Source organism: Morone saxatilis, unplaced genomic scaffold (genome assembly GCF_004916995.1).
Source record: "Morone saxatilis isolate NCDOM2014 unplaced genomic scaffold, NCSU_SB_2.0 Contig15, whole genome shotgun sequence".
In the NCBI taxonomy this organism is placed as follows: Eukaryota; Metazoa; Chordata; class Actinopteri; family Moronidae; genus Morone; species Morone saxatilis.
In genome coordinates this window covers 18,100,311-18,118,590 of record NW_023339707.1, presented here as the reverse complement: position 1 = coordinate 18,118,590, position 18,280 = coordinate 18,100,311, and the positions used below count along the sequence as shown (strand labels likewise).

The 18,280-nt window shown below is 43.1% G+C and overlaps 1 protein-coding gene across 2 annotated transcripts; it reads left to right on the top strand.

The window, feature by feature from the left end:
- The first annotated feature begins 1,552 nt into the window (after window positions 1–1,552).
- zmp:0000000926 lies at window positions 1,553–18,225 on the top strand. 2 transcript variants are annotated; one of them, XM_035657249.1, is made up of 3 exons: window positions 1,553–1,904; window positions 14,478–16,255; window positions 16,508–18,225. In XM_035657249.1, exons 2-3 carry the CDS (start codon window positions 14,636–14,638, stop codon window positions 16,973–16,975), a joined length of 2,088 nt encoding a protein of 695 aa, XP_035513142.1. In that variant the 5' UTR covers window positions 1,553–1,904; window positions 14,478–14,635; the 3' UTR covers window positions 16,976–18,225. The 2 variants fall into 2 exon arrangements, with proteins under 2 accessions (XP_035513142.1, XP_035513144.1); XM_035657251.1 differs by lacking the exon at window positions 1,553–1,904 and adding an exon at window positions 11,369–11,663.
- The last annotated feature ends 55 nt before the right edge of the window (window positions 18,226–18,280 follow it).

The window sequence follows — 18,280 nt, the reverse complement described above, 5'->3', positions numbered from 1 at the left end:
CATATTCCTACTTATTGTTTTAACAGCGTGGGAACATTTTTACTGACTGGAAGACTGCTCTTTCTTTATTTTCCTTTTTCTATTTGATTTTTTTTGCTTGTGTGGGGTTATTATTTCAGGGGTGCCGTCATGTCATCACCAAATTTCAGTGAGCAGCATAAACCTGTCGAACTTGGCATTTGTTTTGGAGTGCTTCAGTAACCATACTTGCTCTCTTATGAATTGGTGGTGTTGATTTATGGTGAACAGCATGTCATGTACCTTATGTAACCAGAACCTAATTTACTTAAAAGTAAAAATAGGTTCTGAAAAATAAAATATTTACATTGTATGTATTTATGAGCTTCATGTGCCTTTAAGAAGCCATGTTTTATATATGATCAATAATTTATTTAACATTTTCCATACCCAGGATTTCCAGGTTACGATTTTAATAGAAAACAAAATTGATAATTGCTTTTTCCGACTGTCTCCCTTGACTCTCAACTCAGTAGGTGAGTAGACATTGTACTGTAGAGAGAGCGCAGTCATATAAGCTGCTCATGTGACCTGGCCTGGTCTGACACTTCCAGCTCTGGACCTGAGTCAAATGGTTTGCCCCTGATGACAAACCCAAAAAGATAGTGGAAGTACTCACCCATGTGCAGTTTTAGCCAAGGATTCAAACTAAATGTTTATCAGTGAGTTAAAAAACTTGAGATCATAAGATTGCTGGTCAGTTCAGACAAAAGAGATTTAACTTGAATTTAAAAATGTATAAATAAACCCAATAATAATTTATTCTAATATAATTTATCCTAATTATTTAAATGCAATTACTTACTTTCATTTCTCAAAAACCAACGGTGTTTACCCTACACAGTTTTCTCAGTTAAAGGAAGTCTGCCTTGAGGGTTTATGCCAGGTCATATGTGATGGGAACTGGGGCACACAGTACAGTAAAGAGAGCATATGACTTACTGCTACATTACACAGGACATTCCCATACCTCACAGTGGTTTCACAATAAGATGTGTGAGTGGTCTTCATGCTTGAAAGAAAAGCACATGATGCCACTGCATGACCAAGTGATTAAGCTAAAAGAGAACTGGGTCCTTATGACTGTGATGAAACCCTCAGTGTGTCAGATTTGGCCAGTTGGTGTTACACTTCACCTGCCCTAACATGTCAATACTTAGCGATTATGTTTAGCTTTCTCACCTACAGTACTGTGTTCCCGGGAAGCACACCTTTCCCATCATCCCTGTGGGCTGTGATTGGCTGATGGGCTAAGAGGCTGAGGTGTTGCAGCAAATAGCACAAGCCGTGGGCTGGTCCATTCTGCGGCCCGAGGGAGGTTAATGAGTGAAGCCGCTGGGCTATCAGCCAAACATGAGCAGCAATGCTAAGGCTCCCACAATGAGCCTGACTGTATTACCACTGAGCTCTGTCTAATTATACACTCCCAGAGAGGGAGAGAGAGAGAGTGAGAGAGAGAGAGAGAGAGAGAGCATATTAGGCAGGGGAAAGAAAAAGTTATCAAGTGTCACTGTGTGTCAGAGAGACTTACTAAGAGGGATAAGTGTAGATTGAAGTTGTAAGGGTGAGATAGAAGGTGTGTGCCAGTTAGAGCGAAGGGGAGAGAGACAGAGGGAGGGCGTTGGAGAGATCAAGCAAGCTGGGGAGAGAGAAAGAGAGCGCACTCACAGGGAGATAGAGAGAGAGAGAGAGAGAGAGAGAGCAAAGAGGCGTTTAGAGAGTGAGAAGGAGGAGAGGCAGGAATAGGATGAAGGGAGGGGAGGCTGAGCAGTAGAGAGGAGGAAGAGACTCGCAGTCTCAAAACTGGATATTCCTACGTGCCTGCTCTGCTGCCTGATCCAATGAGTAAACTCTCTGCTACCTGCTACGCAAAGGCACCCGGCGAGGTATGTGACCACACCGCTTCCTCCTCTGAGTGTGTGTGTTATGTGTGTGTGTGTGTAGGAGAGCGGGAGCGCAGGTGTGTTAGCAACTTTGAATGAAGAGATAAACAGACCGTGCTGTGTGTTTTGAATGCTCTGAGGAAACAGGTTTAGGAGTTACTGAAGGCGCATGTCATCCTGAGAGGGAGCTGGGTTAATTATAGGGAGAAAATATGTCTGACATGTGTGTATGTGTGTGTCTGTGTGTATGTGTGTGTGTGTGAATGAACGTGCGGTATACACTCCTGTAAGTCGGCACCTGTGTGTGGGGGTGTTTGTGCGCGTGGAAGAGAATAAGAGAGAGAGTGTGAACAAGAGGGAGAGTGTGACTGATCCAGAGACAAGGAGTGTGTGAGGAAGACAGACACAGACAGAGAAAGAGAGAGAGGTAGAGAGAGGTGGAGGTCCATCACTCAGACTGACGGCCGATCAGGACTTTCAGAATTAGAGCAGTGGGCTTAAATAGCCCTGGTCCAGAGATAGCCAGGGGCCCTGGAGGAGCCCGTTTAAACTGGGAGGACGGATATGAGATTGGTGAGGGTGGGGTTAGTCGAGTCGGGGAAATTTTGGAAAGAGACAGAATAAGGGAGGAGGAGGAGGAGGAGGAGGAGGAGGAGGAGGAGGAGGAGAGAGAAAATAGGAGGTGCAGATGTTGGGGGCAAGTCTGGGAAAGAGCTCATGCAATCAAAGTGAGGATGTGCAGGTGTGCAGGTGCTTTAGCCGTCTGTAGTCTAACTTCTTTTTTAACTAGTGTACAGGATACATGAGAAAACATGCACTGGAAAGACACCTATTGTTTTTCATTTTTAATTACTCACAAACTACTTGGTCGAAGACTTTAAATGTGTGTTTCTGCATCCCTCTGTTGGGAACGCAGAGCCACGTTTTAGGGTTCTGTTACTGATTCCACTCAAATCCCTCCTTATTTATTGCCATTCTCCATGGAGAAATACTACGCCAGCATGCACGATTATGATTTCTGTATGTCTATTTCTGCTACAGCAGGCGCTGTCCTTCTGCTGCAGTGACATCCCATATGCTGCATATAGGAATATTTCACAGGTTCAAACAGTTCCCAGCTATAGATGTCTTTCAAGCAAGACGTACAACATTTGTCCCTGCTGAATTAATTCACTTATTTCAATTATGAGGATGATCTGCTGGCGTGTACAGGAAGTCTTATTTCACTGAGAGATTGTGTCTAGAAATGCTTTATTTGAGTGCACAATTAGAAAGTGTTCCTCACATGCTAGGAGCTGTTTTTGCTTGAGTTGGATTTGTTGAAGCAAGGACGCTGTGGTGTACCAGTGAGAGTGCCAAAGGTGGGGCTCCAGCTGTTGTCAAGTGGCTTCAAAACCCAGATCTCCTGTGTTTAATATGTGTTTTATAGTGACTTACTAAGATAAAACCTGGAGCTTTATTTTATGACTGTGTACCAGAGAAGTTCCTTCATGAATGATATAATGATGACAAACAGACACTGAATGTAGTTATGTTTCTATATCTTTTGGGACACAGAAATACAACTTGTCTCTGTGGGCTGAATGGGAAATACAGCATGTTCTCCCATCCCATGTTTCTTAGAACACTGTCACCCTGAAGAGCAGAACAGGCCTCTTGTGGGAGAAGGTTGAGTGGCTGCTGGCCCTTTAAGAGGTCTATTTTTACAGGGGCACACTCATGCATGGAGCGAGGCGCACAGAGGAGGCAGTCGCACACGGAGACTGCTCTGCCTCACTTCTGTGACTCCACACAACACATCCTATAGGACCATAACCTTGTGACTGAGTGGCCAAGAGAGAGTCCTAAAACTTGCTCAACCCACAGAGAAGCATGTGCTCTTTTAACACAAGCTCAAACACGAAAATCATCAAAAACTGGAAGTTACAAGGTTTGCACCCGACAAGGAGAATCAGCCCTTTTCAAGTGGATCTCTCTGAAGTCTAGAAGTGATAATGAGTGGGAGCTTGCAATAAAGACACCCTTATGCACACTGTACACAAATGTGCCAACATTCCCACATACTTGTTTTGATATGCAGATAGCTATGAAAGAAATCTGAAAACATTCATGCCCCTTCTTACAAACACACACAATACACTTTAGTTTACTTACACCCCCACACTCCTCGAAAGAAACCACAAAAATGAGCAGATTTCAGAACATTTTTCTGCACTTAGGGGTGTGCATAGTGCTGTACACCCACGTAAAAAAATTACTTATAAATCCTCAATATCTGGATCTAAAATAATCTTCTCCTTATGCAATCTGCATGTTATATAATGCATGGCCTGTCATTATCACAGCGCTCCTTCACGCCCTGCTGTGCCTCTCCACCTACAGCACCACACAGACAGGCAGACACACACACACACACACACATACACACCCTGCACCTTGTGTTGACAGTCATATACTCTACTCTAGCACTCTCACCCACGTCGAGTGTGTGCTCTCAAACAGCCAGCCAGATGAGTGAGAGGGAAAGACAGAGAGGAAGACCAGGGTAGGTGGGGTGGGGGGACTGAAAGTGAAAGAGACAGAGAGGGAAAAGTTAGAGAGTGAAGCGTACATTCATGCAAAGACTATGCATTTGCATGTATTTTTCTAATGTATGAAAATTCCCTTCTTTCACCCATACGCTTTGTAGGTTTAGCAGGTATTTAAGGCTGCACAACCATGGTCATAAGGTCATAACCTTCTCTGTGAGTTTCGTTTTCAGTGTCTAAGAGAGCAATTCACAGATAGCAGAGTCACACCTATGGACTAACAGACTTTCATGTCTTTGCATGTATTCCATGTCATCCACTCACTGAACGGAAAAAGGGAGTCAAACCCCCGTCTTTCTTGCTGTTCGGCTCATACTGTTCTTTTATTTAATTATTTAATTACATTTAATTAAAAATGTGTATAAAAAGTGCAGCTTGAAAAAATTGAACTGACAAATCAAGCAATATGGGCTCCACATCCACAATTAACTTGCCTCAAGTTATTTAGGAACCAGTAACTAATGGTACTGCACTAATTTCTCCTAAGGTAGAGCCTATATGCTAAATTTGTTCTGCGTTTATGCCATTTTCAAATCAGTCAAGGGGACCTCCATTGCCACCAGATCAGCACTCTCACAGTCGGAATTGGCTTGGGAACTCAACCGGGGAGCCAGGAGTGTGATGAATAATCCCAAACAGAGGCAGGTGTTTGAATACAGTTGACACTGTGCCAGACTACTTTTAGGTGACAGACACACCTGTCGGCCGCTGTGTACCACGAGAGGAAGGTGCGGGAAGTGATATTTCATAGGATGCGTTTACATTAACATCCACTTACGTGTGAACCGAAGATATGTGTGTGCATGTGAATGTGCGTGTGAGTGCCTGTGCAAACATGCGTATGCAATCTGTCAGTTATTCGAGTCTTTTCTTTGCTCTTTGCGTTCGTGCAGATCGTTTTCTTTGGCCCTGACTCGCTAACCCTTGTGTATGATCAAGCAGTATGTTCTCCTCCTCCTCCACACTTCATCTACAATAAGGGTCAACGACCTTTCAACCCTGCCACCCACCACTTACACCCACAGTTTTTCAGCCAGGCCTGCCTCTTTGTCTGCTGGATCTAATGCAAGTAAATCTGCTCCCTCGTATAGACAGACGTGCACAAACACAATATATTACACAGTATCGGTTTTGGTATCACTGTACAGAAAGTGTAACATCTGAGACATCCTGTAGCCTATAGCATCAATAGTGTCCTGAAAGCCTGTCTTGGAGCTTGATGTGTATTACCTTCCCTACCCTTGCAATGCTTCCCTATTCATTTTACATTTTTCCCTATTCATTTTTATTATTTTTTTTAATCCTGCGCAACATTAAAATCACTCAGCAAAACAGCTTATTCTCTAATTTAATTTGGTATCTTTTTTTGTAATTATTAGCAGAGATTATCAAAGAGCTGAGTGATAAAGGTTGTCTCTCAAGTGGGACTCTCCCTTTTTTTCATTTTGAAAACAAGCATTAAGCCCACTCAATCCTATTTCAATATAATTTGCAGTACCCTTTATAACAAACAGCATAAGCCATGTGTTGAGTAAATGGCTGTGACCATGTGTGGCTGGGCAGCAGATTTGGTGTGGGAGGGGTTGTAGAGCAATAGCAATAATGGCAGTGTATAGCAATGTTGCCTTGAATACCGGCAGTGATAAAGGTATTCCAGACAGTATCTATGAAGTCAGTCTAGACAGTCTCTCTTAAAATGAATGGCACTTGAGCTACCAGCGGGAGACCTGGCCATGCTCTCTCCATGGAGATGTCATCACTATGCTTACAGCTTGCTGACATTTTACTGTTAAACTAGAGAACCAAAAGAAACCCAGTTTGACTGACAATCGCCAGGGGACAGTGCCAAAAACAACAAATCTTTGGAATGAAAAGTAATCCCCCCATTCTTTCACACACACACACACACACATACATGCTCACACACACTCTTGTCCTCTCTCTTTCAAGCTGTTTCTACCCCATCAGACTTTGTTTCGGTCGCTGAGTCTCTCTCTCTCTTCCTCTCTCTCTCTTCCCCCTCTCCTCCACCCTCAATCCCCCTCATAAGCTACTGATCTCATAGTGTGAGAGTACTACTCGCATCAAGGGCTCGGAGTTGGGCTAATCATGTCACAAACTAGTGAGAGGGACTGCTACCTGTGAGCCAGTGAAGCTGAGCATGTAAAAAGTTGGAAAACTAATTTAGAAAAAAAAAAGAGTGTGCTGCAAGAATGGAAATACAACAGCATGACTGTGCATCAGCAGTATGTGACATCACTGCAGTTGCATAAGAATTGCTGTCACCTAACCAATAGTGGCACATTTGATGTTTGTTTCATGTTTTTTTGTGATGCATAGGATGCCTACAAATTGAAACCAAAGTCATCTCTTTGTGGTTGAAAATATAGCTAGTATACATCAGATATATCAGATCGAGGCAATGGAAAAGCGCAAAAATGAAACTCCCATCAGTAGACACTGAAATGTCAATGAATGACAACAACATAACACCCGCCTTAGAAAATGTCAGCCACAAGGTTTGCAGAATACCTGTTAACTGTTAACTTGTTCCCTGCCGACCTCTGCGTACGCACTTGACTGTGCACTGTATGTCTGTGTGTATTCACAGGAACACTGCAGTAGTCTGCTATGGTCAGAGGAAGAGGAGAACGAGGTGGAGGAATTTTTGCTTCTGCTGACTGGCTGACCTGCATGTAATTAGTCAAGTCATATTTTTAACTGATATTGCGTAAAAGCCAGCTTAAGGAGCCATAGCTGCCCTATTTATACCCTAGGGGCTAATGGCCTGTACCACTACACAGGGGGATTTCCTCCCAGAACTATACTAAGCCTGCCTTAGGCCGTACCAGTTAGGATTCACAAGGATTAACCCAGCAATACATTACAGCCGTCACCCTCTAGTCTGCATCACTCACACTGTTCTACTCTCTTCCTATCAGCTCTTTTCTTGCCATGGTTAGCATACTTGGTTAACTTGGTTTGTAAGGAGGTATTGCATATTCTGTTTATTTGGGATTCTTATCTTTTTCCAATCAAAATCAATTTTTAATCAAAACCAGCAGATATCAAATTGTGCCACATGAAGGTGTGTAGTGCTCTGAAGAGTGAGCATGTTTGTACAAGGAATTAATCTTAGAATTACTCTTTGAATGCATGTTTATGTTTTTGTGTACATGCAGCATACCCAGTGTGTGGTGTGTGTGTGTGTGTGTGTGTGTTATGTGGGTGTTAATAGTAACTCCTGAGCCATAAACCCATCCTCATCGTGGCTGAGCCTGCTGCGGGCAGGGCTGCTGGCTCATCCTGTTGAAGAATGGGTCAGGGCCCTGAAGGCTGACCTGGCCTTTTGCCAAATAAGCTATCGCCCGTATCACCCTGTCCTTTTATCAGCTTAGCCCGGCTCCCTGTGGAGTAAGCCACCACACAAGGCTAGTAGTACTCCCCTCCTCCTTCACCCCCTCCCTCCATCCATCTTTTCATCTATGTATCTATTTTTTATATATATGTATCTATGTATCTATCTATAGATACTGTATATATATGCATTGTAAGGAACCATGTACAATATCAAACATAAATGTAACCATATGATGCATTGTAGCAGAGTTATCAGAGTTAGTCTAGGGCTAATTTTCATCTGCAGTCCCGTGGCAGGTCACAATTAAAACATCCACACAGTGACAGAACAGCACTAAACAAACTAGACAAGAAAACACATAATACAAATTATACACAGTAGTACATCAGACACACACTTTTATATTAGACATTAAAAGCAAGGATATTTGTATACCAACCAAAATCTATCTATCCATCTATCTATCTATCCTATCTATCTATCTATTCTATCTATCTATCTATCTTATCTATCTATGTTATCTATCTATCTATCTATCTATGTATGTATGTGTCCTCTACCCCCTCCCCTCCACTCTCCTCTACTCCTCCCCTCTGTCCAGATCTGTTACATTCAGCAACAAATTTCTGCTGCATCAGACGTCCATCATAGATCCCCCACTCAGCCTGAAACGTGATCAGACACCCCATACGAGGCTACGCATGAGGAAGGAGAAAAAAAAGAACGCAAAATGGCATTTTGATTTCAAAAAGGACACATCTTCTGTGTTCAATAGAATCTGCTGAGGAGTCAGAGTGAATTCACTATCTAAAGTCTCACCTGTGGAAGTCTGTGACTCTCTGTGCTTCTTTACACTTACACCACTATGATAGTTTGTCTGACTCATCTGACCTTTTTTGTCTGTCTGTGTGCTTAAGCGTGTGTGTGTGTGTGTGTGTGTGTTCGTGATAGACAGATTAAATACTGCAAAACCAGAGAGAGACAGAAACACCAAGCATGAGACAGAGAAGGAGTGTGCCTAATGTCTCAGTGGTACCATAAATGATTGACAGCACAGTGGGACTCCACTGTGTGTTTGCTTGTGTTGATGTTTGTCTGTGTGTATGTGTGTGTGTGTGTGTGTTCAATATGCTAAATATCAAAGTATGTATGCATAAGAAGACAGCAACAGTCATTTCTATACCTCTATATTGTAGTAAATGACCTTTGGTGAACCGGTCTGTGCTCTATTTTCTTTTCTTTCACTATGACTGGACTATTATGTATATCAAATACTAACTAGTGCTATGATTTACGCAAAATTATATTATAAATATATTGTAAAATTTCCATAGGTGTCAATGATGTTTCGAAGAAAGTATTTTTTTTATTTTCTTCATTGCAAAACGCAATGAAGAAAATAAAAAACATCCTACTTGTTTACTTTTATATTTTATTACACAAAGTATGATTTCTCACTAATGTGTGACCTTTAGTTATAATTCTGTTAGTTTAAAAATGTGTTATTTATGTGAATAGTTATCTTGTATAATCATGTGTTGGACTCTTTTATTTAAATTGCCATGTCAACTCTGACTTCTTATGAGCAGGGTTGCTTTATACAATATAATCATAGCAACCTATTAATAAAAGTAACTTTATTTCTACATACTGCCACTCATTCATTTAAATTAGTTATTAAGGTTTATAAACTAATTACTTACCTGTTTGGAAATTAGCTTTAATAATATGTAAAAAATCAAAAAATCTTGGCCTACTGAGCCTGTTTGAATTAATGCAATAATGAATAGATGTATTTTCAATATAACCTTTAGAATCATTTTCTAATTTATTTATAGCCTAATAATTCGATATTGTCATTACTTTTGTTTGCCAAGACTGAATATTGATAAAATGTACATGTTACATGTTACAGTGTGGCCCTACTATCCATAAAAAAATAAAAAAAATAAAAATAATAATAGTAACAATTATAATCTTACAGTATTGTTTTCTTGATCCAAAATGCCCCACTATTAAAAATATGTGTCTTTACTTTCTATTAATTGTGATACAGAGCAGACAGCAGTTGTGCCCACACAATCTGAGTGCACATCATCTTCAAACAGCATTCACTTTAAAAAATAAAAGTAATCTTCTCCTAAATGTCTGAGTAGACTTTCTTGGCAATTGTTGCCCCGCTGTGAGAGTGTTTCAATGTGGCCTTCAAGCTGATATGTCTGCACACACCTCCAAGTCTGATTAACTTTCCATTCCATTGAGGTTGATAAGTTAGACAAGGTTGCTGGATACGAATCTGCATTTTGTTGTGTGTTTAAAAGGTTGGATACATTGCTCTCAGAAATATGATAGCACACAAAGATTGCTTTTCACAATTAACCACCAATAATGATTTGATTGCTTCATTAAATCCTATTTCCCCCTGTGCTCCAATTTACGTTCTCGTTCCTGTATTGCATTCCTGCGCTGGTAATTTACATAAGCCTGTATATGAACTGAAGCTTGGCCCTGTTTCTAGAATAGGTTTCCATACTGACATGTTTCTGATTTTTTTATTTTTTTTTGCCGTGAATGAGCTACACTGCTCTCACAAATTCAGTCCTAATAAGCCATACCAGCCACACCAACACACTTCACTTGCACTGACTGAATCACTGAAGCAAATCATTCAGTGCTCTCCTGCAGTGCTTCTGTTAGCGTATGAGCCTGTGTGAGAGTATGTTCTTATGTGCGTGTGTGTGTGCATGCATATGAAGTCAAATCAAATTTAATCATAAAAGCTCTTTTAGCAACAGGTTTGTCACAAAATGTTTTGATGAGAACAAAGTACACAAATTCAGATGAAAACTACAGATAAACAAGTATAGTGTGTGTGTGTGTGTGTGTGTGTGCGTGCGCGCACGTGTGTGTGTGCGCGCACGTGTGTGTGTGTGAGTGTGTGTGTGTGAGAGTGTGCTTGATGGATGTGAGGTTTAGTTTTGAGTCAGAGGCAGCAGCAAATGCCTAAGTCTGAGAGTGTGTGTAGGATGAGCCTCCTACCACGTCCCTCCCTGTCTCTCATCAACTGTCTCTATGCCTCCCCTCTATCCTTCCCTCTCTTTAATGTGCCAACATGTCTTCTGAAAAGTGTTTATCAGAAATATAGAATAAAAATTAATTACTGATTAATGACTTTTCATGTTAAAAGACACATTTAACTGATGAAATGTATGTGGAAACCATGATATCAGACTATACAAAGGTAGCATACAGTCAGCATATACCGTCCAATATATAATCTGTATGTGCTGCATCCTGGACTGTTTGTGTGTGCATATATATGTGTGTGGGTGTGTGTGTGTTGTGTGGTGTGTGTGTGTGTGCGCGTGCTGGTGTGTGTGTGTGTATGCATGTTTGTATCACTCACAGTGATTAAAGCAAGTGGGCGGCAGCAGCAACTGGTCTGCCTGTGTGGCTCTGCATAGCAGACATGTTTCTCACTGCTAGATATTACTCATTTCCTCAGCCCTTTGCACACACAAACACACACTCTTGACATACACACACTCACACACACAACAGACACAGAGACGGATAGCAGGTTTTCAGTTCTTTCCCTCAGTTTGGTGGGCTCGCTGGTGTTATTTCATGCGTACAGAGATCAGAGGCAGTGTGTAGCTGGAGGCTGCTGATATCTGCGGGTGCTGTAACTGGCGGTGGTGCTGTAGAGAAGCAGTGTAGCACAGTGAGGAGCTGAGGAGTGGGTTGACCCTCTGGGAGGACTGGAATATGAATGACTGCCAACACTGGGACGTCTACTCAGCCCGCACTAAGGTCAGTCTCACATCACATCATAAAACCTACAAACTCCATCAACCTATCTGCCTGCACCCACATTATCTAACTGATATTTTGGATTACAAGAGCTGTTGCTGACTCCTTTTTCTATTGCACTAAGTACTGCTGGACTATTAATTGATGTGTCTTTGATAGCAAAATAGTTAAAACTAGAGACTAATATTCTGTAGTTCTGTTTTTCTGAGGTTTGCAGTCATGAGTATAGAGGTACGTTTGACAGTTCTCCAGAGAAATGCGTGTAGAGAAAAGGCGGGATGAAGTGGAGTGGTGCAAATAGATATGTCAAATTTGACAATTACTTCAGGGTAAGGTGTTAGCATTTCACATTTTAACATACAAACATTAAAAACAAAGTGCTTCAGACCGTTTTTATTTTTCTCAGTTTTAAGCAAAATCATTTACAGGACTTTTTGGATAAATTTATGCTTACATAGCAGGTCAAAAGTATTGGGGAGTATTTCTTTGGAAACATTGTGTAATGTCATTATGCCTGTGATCTGTCGGTTTTGATATATTTAAATGTTACGACCACAGTAGCTCCAGCTAAACTCCAGCTCTGTGTGCATGTCTGCACAGTGTAGGAGTATTCTGTTAGAAGACATTTCTCTGCAAACTCCTCCACATGCACAAATGTGTTCTTTGTTTTCCTGTACTTTTTTGGCAAGTTTATATTAGGTCTATTAAGACAACCTTTTTATAAGGGCTGTCAAAGGCAGTCGAGTCATTTGAGGACAAAAACTGACACCAGTCTTTTTTGAATTTAAGAAATCTGGATTCTAGTTCAAGTTTCCGTGCACCCAAAGTAGAGTACAATTCTTAAGTCAAAATACTGTAAATTTTAAATTAGATAAATTCTGACTTTTTGAATTTTTTTAACTGGCTACATTTATTTTTTCATAATTTTCTTTCTATTTAGTCGGAAAAACTGTCAAAAAAGGCTTAACGGTTAATATGTTACTATATGATATTAACTGGTTGTCACATTTAAGAAATTGATAAGATTGTTAAAATAAATTTCATAAAAAAAATATGATTCTAGAAAAATATCAAGAAAACTATAAATGAAGTATGTGTATGGGCTGTGTAAGGAATGATTTCTAATTGTTGTTGCTGTCTAAAGGCCTTTTATCTCAAAAATATCAACATTCATGAACCCCAGAGGTCACTGTGTTTTTCCCGCCCACAGAAGGCCATGTTATTGTTCAGCTGAACTGATAATATATTGCTTGAATTGAACTCATACGGTTTTACCTTATAACAACATAGTTATTGACCTAATAGTTGTCCATTTCTCATATTCAACTCCATCACACACATGCTGTCAGTGTCTGGGACAATGAATCCCACTCCTCTCACCACCCAGTTTTCAGTTTTCCACTCAGATGCACAAACAGCTTGCTCCACTCTAACACTTATTCTGTTTTTGGACCAAGTCACTTGATGAGCAACAGTTTACCCGCCTCTCCATGGAGTATCCCCATCTAACCTCTATAACTGACTGAATGTGTGTGTGTGTGTGTGTGTGTGTGTGTGTGTCTCTGTGTGTGTGTGTGTGTGTGGACACAGTTTCCATGGTGACAGTGGGGTGGATGGTGAGACGGCAGGGAGTTGGTAGGCTGTTGAGACAGACATGCGGGTGAGTGCGGGGCTGAGTGGCAGCTTGGTGCTGTGGTGTTGTGGCGGCGGCGAGAGCAGCAATGGTGGTGGTGGTGGTGGTGGTGGTGGTGGAGGAGGAGGGAACAGCTGGCGCGGCAACCATCACTTCAAAAGAGCTCATTTAATACGTTTGGAGAAGAATTAGTAGAGCTCCCCCGCACTTCTCACTGAATGAAACAAGGCTGTAAAATCTCTGACACATTCGAGGACTCAAACACAAACACACACGCATACAAAGACCTAAACAAATAAACACATCCACACATTTCTCCCAGAAAAAAAGTTACCCGTGAACACAAACATGGCATACATGCATGCGCACACACAAACACGTACACACAGTCATACATATTTCCCCACACCCCTGCTGCGACACATAATTAATATGCAAAGACACATATCCTGTATCCACAACAACTGGTGGTAATATCAACAGTGTTTCTGTCAGCTTTTGGGTGGGTGGTGACCAGCTTTGCCCATCACTGGGGGAGTAAGTACAGCCGCCTGAGGGAGTATTCGTGTGTCTGTTGCTGTCCGTGTGTGTGTGTGTGCCTGAAAGAGAATGGGTGGGGGGTGCTAGTAGTAAGCTTATACAGAATACAGATAACACCCGGAGCTGTCGTGGGGGTGGTTCATGAAAGTGGTACAAAAACATATCTACATATTCCAATCATCCCCTGAGAGTCAGAGATGAAACCTCTCCTGCTGTGAGTGCTCAGTGTGTGTGTTTTACACACACATACTGCACTGCCTCTGAACTTCATTGGCTGCAAAATATATTTTTAGCCCACATGTGGGAGTAATGTGTTTGAATGAAACGAGTAAGTTGGGTAGTTTCAGTCCCACCGCAGTGCACATAGGTAATGACTAATTAGTGACAGCCATCAGAAAGCTATGAGTTTCTAACCTTTTTAAATTAGTTTATGAGGGAGTCACTGGCCGATTTCTCTCCATCTGTCTGATGCAGCTGAATGTTTGTTTGCGTGTCTGACTAGAATGACAGCTAAGTCTTAACAACGACTGATGCCAAGACCTGACAGATTTTTCTATGTTTACTCTTAATCTCTCTTATTTCTTTCTCTGTCCACACACCTACCTTATCTCTGTTTTTGTCCTTGTTGATCTTCTCTGTAGGTGAGTGGTGCTTCAGTTCAAAGGAATCACCAGTGATCTGACAGTGATGCTGTGTAGCAGCCTTCCCCTCTGTCTGCGGCCCCCGTTCTCCCGTGAGGCCCATGTGACCTAGCCTACACCCACACACAGGGGGCCCCCTCTGCCGCTGGAGCCCACCCATGAATCCCAGCCCCGACCGCGGCAAAGAGTGCCTCCCTCCCAAGAAGAGGGAGTCTCGGCAAGGATCGACAGAACACCACGTCCCTCTGGACGAGTTTAAACCCCCTGTGCCGCTCCGGAGTCGGTCCAGCACAGGGGGAGGAGAGGGAGGCAGGGAGGCCAGTGACAGGGATCGAGCTCTGATTAACCCAAACCCCCATCTCTTACATACTCCTCCACCTCTTCCTGCTCCAGCACCAGGCCTCCCCCTGCCCCTACCATGGCACCTGAGCTACTCTCCCTCTGTCTCTCTCCCCCATTTTTCAGGACATGTTGGCGAGAGGAGGGGCTCAGGGTCTCCCGCCTGGAGAGATGATCCTCTCCCCTCACCCCTGCCCCACCACTCCAGGTGGCTTAGAGGGGAAGGGCCCCTCTCCTTGCCCCCTTCCCCATCTTCCTCCTCCGCCTCCTCCTTTAAGACTCCCTTCCCAGCTGATTCTAGAGAGATATGGTCTTACATTAACAGCAGCCGGCGGGACAACAGCTCCTCTCTTTTCTCCCCTTCGTACTTGTTTAGTCACCACTCCCTCTACCCTCAAGAGCCAAGCTTAGTTGAAGCCAGACACAGGTACCTGGGCAAGAGGCCCAACGGCCTGGATGGGCCAGGCAGCAGGACTGCCTCAACCGCCAGGCCTCTGCTCACAGGAGAATATGGGAACGACAGCAGCAGAACCAGACTGGACGTCAGTCCACACAGCTCACATACCAATGGTGGACGGAGACAGCAGGAAGATCTAACATCCCGTGTCCATTCTGGTGGGCCATTTTTGTCAGACTCACAAGCTCAGGAGGGCTCTGAGCCACATTCCTCACTGCAGGAGAGACATCTGCATGGGATAGCTAAGACCAGCTCTAATTTACTCTCCACCAGTCCCCATCCCCTGGGACTAGTCCCCAGGGCAGGTAGAGGGGGGCTATTGGACACTCTTGGGGCCACACCAGCTGAAGCCCAGATATACTACTCCTTGGGATCAGTGTGTCACCCCAGCCCTCAGGCCCAAGCCTACCCACTCTACAACCCCTCAGGAACACCCCTGTACAACCTGCACAGGGAGCCAGGCCCCAGGCAGCACAATCTAAGGAACTCACCACACTCACCCCTGGGTCTGCCTAACAACCATGACAGGTCGCAAAGAGACCGGGACAGAGACAGGGACAGAGACCAAGAAAGAGACAGAGAAAAAGTCCTACAAAGGGACAGGGAGCGATGTAAAGACAAAGACAAAGAAAAGCACCTACAACATGACAAAGACCAAGAAAGAGAAAGTGAGCGCGAGAGACGAAGGGACAGAGAAAGAGACAGAGGGAGAGATTCATCTCCTTCTCATCTTCACACCTCACCCCCGGTCCTTCACCCATCTCCCCCTGCGCTCCTACCTCACTTCACCAAGGGTTCTCTGATTGAGTTGGCCAGCGGGAGGTTGAAGCGAGTGGAGGAGCTGCGGACCGAGGACTTTCTGAGGAGTGCAGATACCTCCCCAGAGTTCCACCTCAGCACCTGCACTGTGCTGTTGATTTCCCCCAGCAGTACACAGGGCTTCAGCCACCTGCAAGTCCACCTCACAGACCTCAACACTCAGGTCAGCCTTCTCTTTAAATATATGTTTCAACTTACACTTGAGAAACATATTTCTACATTACAGCATAATCAGAAATGATTTAATGAATGACTGCATGACATAATAAAAGTGGTATTGCAAATCCGTCATAGTTTAGGGCTTAAGTTGCCTTGATCTTCTCAGATGAAAACACCAAAGTCAGATTGTGGTGATAATAAGTGACAGAGAGACTTCTTGGTTGAGTGTGTAACAATGTTGTGTGATTTTGTGTAGGAGTTACTGAAGGTCTTGGTGGAGTATCCGTTCTTTGTGCAGGACCGAGGCTGGTCTTCTTGCTGTCCCCTGAGAACCTCCCAGCTGTATGGCCTGCCCTGCCGCCAGCTCATGGAGGGGGATGTCTGCCTGGCTCTTACCCCCACACCCACCCAAACCCACCGGACACACACGCGTACTGGCTCCAGGGCGCATCGCACGCAACTCCACTCCAGGGCCGCTGGAGAGTCCAGCAGCTCGCACAGGGAGGAGATGCCACCTCCACCTCCTCCCCCCCCTCTTCCTCAAAACCCACCTCCAACGGTGCCGGCCCCTCCACGCACTCTGGCCGCAGAGCCTCCTGTTCCGGAGCAGCCCCGTCAACGCAAACGCCGCTGGTCTGCCCCGGACACCCTTCCCTCAACCGGAACCGATGCTCCTGGCCTCCTGGATTTACCTCATGGCTCCAAGCTAATGAAGTGGCAGTAGAAACTTGGAAATGCATATGTATACATGCATACTTACACACACACACACACATAAGCACATACACACCCTCCTTGTCTCTGTTGCACCCACCAAGACAAACAATGGAGAGACCTCAAGGCAGGGTTGCAGGGAAGGAATAAAAAACAATAGAAAACACAATTTACGGGTGTCCACACTGCTGCCCAAAATATTAACCTTGTCCAACCTAGTCTAGCCCTTACTGCACCCATCCTTCCTTTTCCTTTCCCTTCCTTCCCTTTCCTTAACCTTACTTAGCACAACCCTGAAAGGAGCAGCAGCTGAAGGATCTTTGGATGGCTCCTTACAGACACACTGAAGACATTTAGTGAGACAATCAAGCACTTGTCTGTGTTCACTCTGTTTTTGTAATGGTTGTCCCACACACCTACTTACTGACAGTGTTTTCTGCAGGGTATCAATTTTCAATCAGTGTTATGAAAGTAAACGCTATTGAAGAAGTGCAGATATATATGAACAAAAGTTGAATATATATTACATTACAGATGTTATATACAGTAAATATGCTAAACAGATTTAATGCAATCTCTGTCAATTTTGCAATGCATTTTCTTTTTTTATTTTTATTTTCTTGCTTCTGAGCCGATGTCTACATGTCGGCCTGGGCAGGCAAGGTGAATGTATGAGCAACTCTTCGCCTTTTTTATTCTAATCACTGGGAGTCATTTCAAACAATTGTTCGTCAAGGCATTACCCTCCAATATGTTCTTAACATTATCTCTGAGAAAGGGAGAACACTAATGAAAACTGCGTAACAGACAATCCCACCCACACAGACAGGTCTGTGACACATCGCCTCGACACTCATGGTGTTTTTCCATTAAAAACTGAATGATGGAAAGAGTAAAAAGTGCAGTACGGCTGAAGAGTAATGGTGCTAATAACACGTTGGAACATGATGCTTTGTGAATACTCTTGACCCCTGTGTACTGTACGCTTCTGTTCCCATCTCATTTTTTACGTACTGTATATGTTTGAAGGCAGGGAAAATGATGAAAGTATTTTAAACTAAGATACGGGTATCTCCTCTGATTCAGCACACTCTCTCACTTTAGTTTTTGTGTTTGTTTTTTTTTATTTTCAAAAAGAAAACCTTACTTGTTGATTTTTCTTTTTAAATGTTATAGCTACAAAAATGTATATTTTTAAAAATTGTGAATCTGTTAAATGATGTTCGCTAGAAATAAAGGAAAAAAGCTTTATAGATTTAATTAAAGGTGTCAATTTATTCTCTGCATGTGTTGTAAAGTATTATACACTTAAATT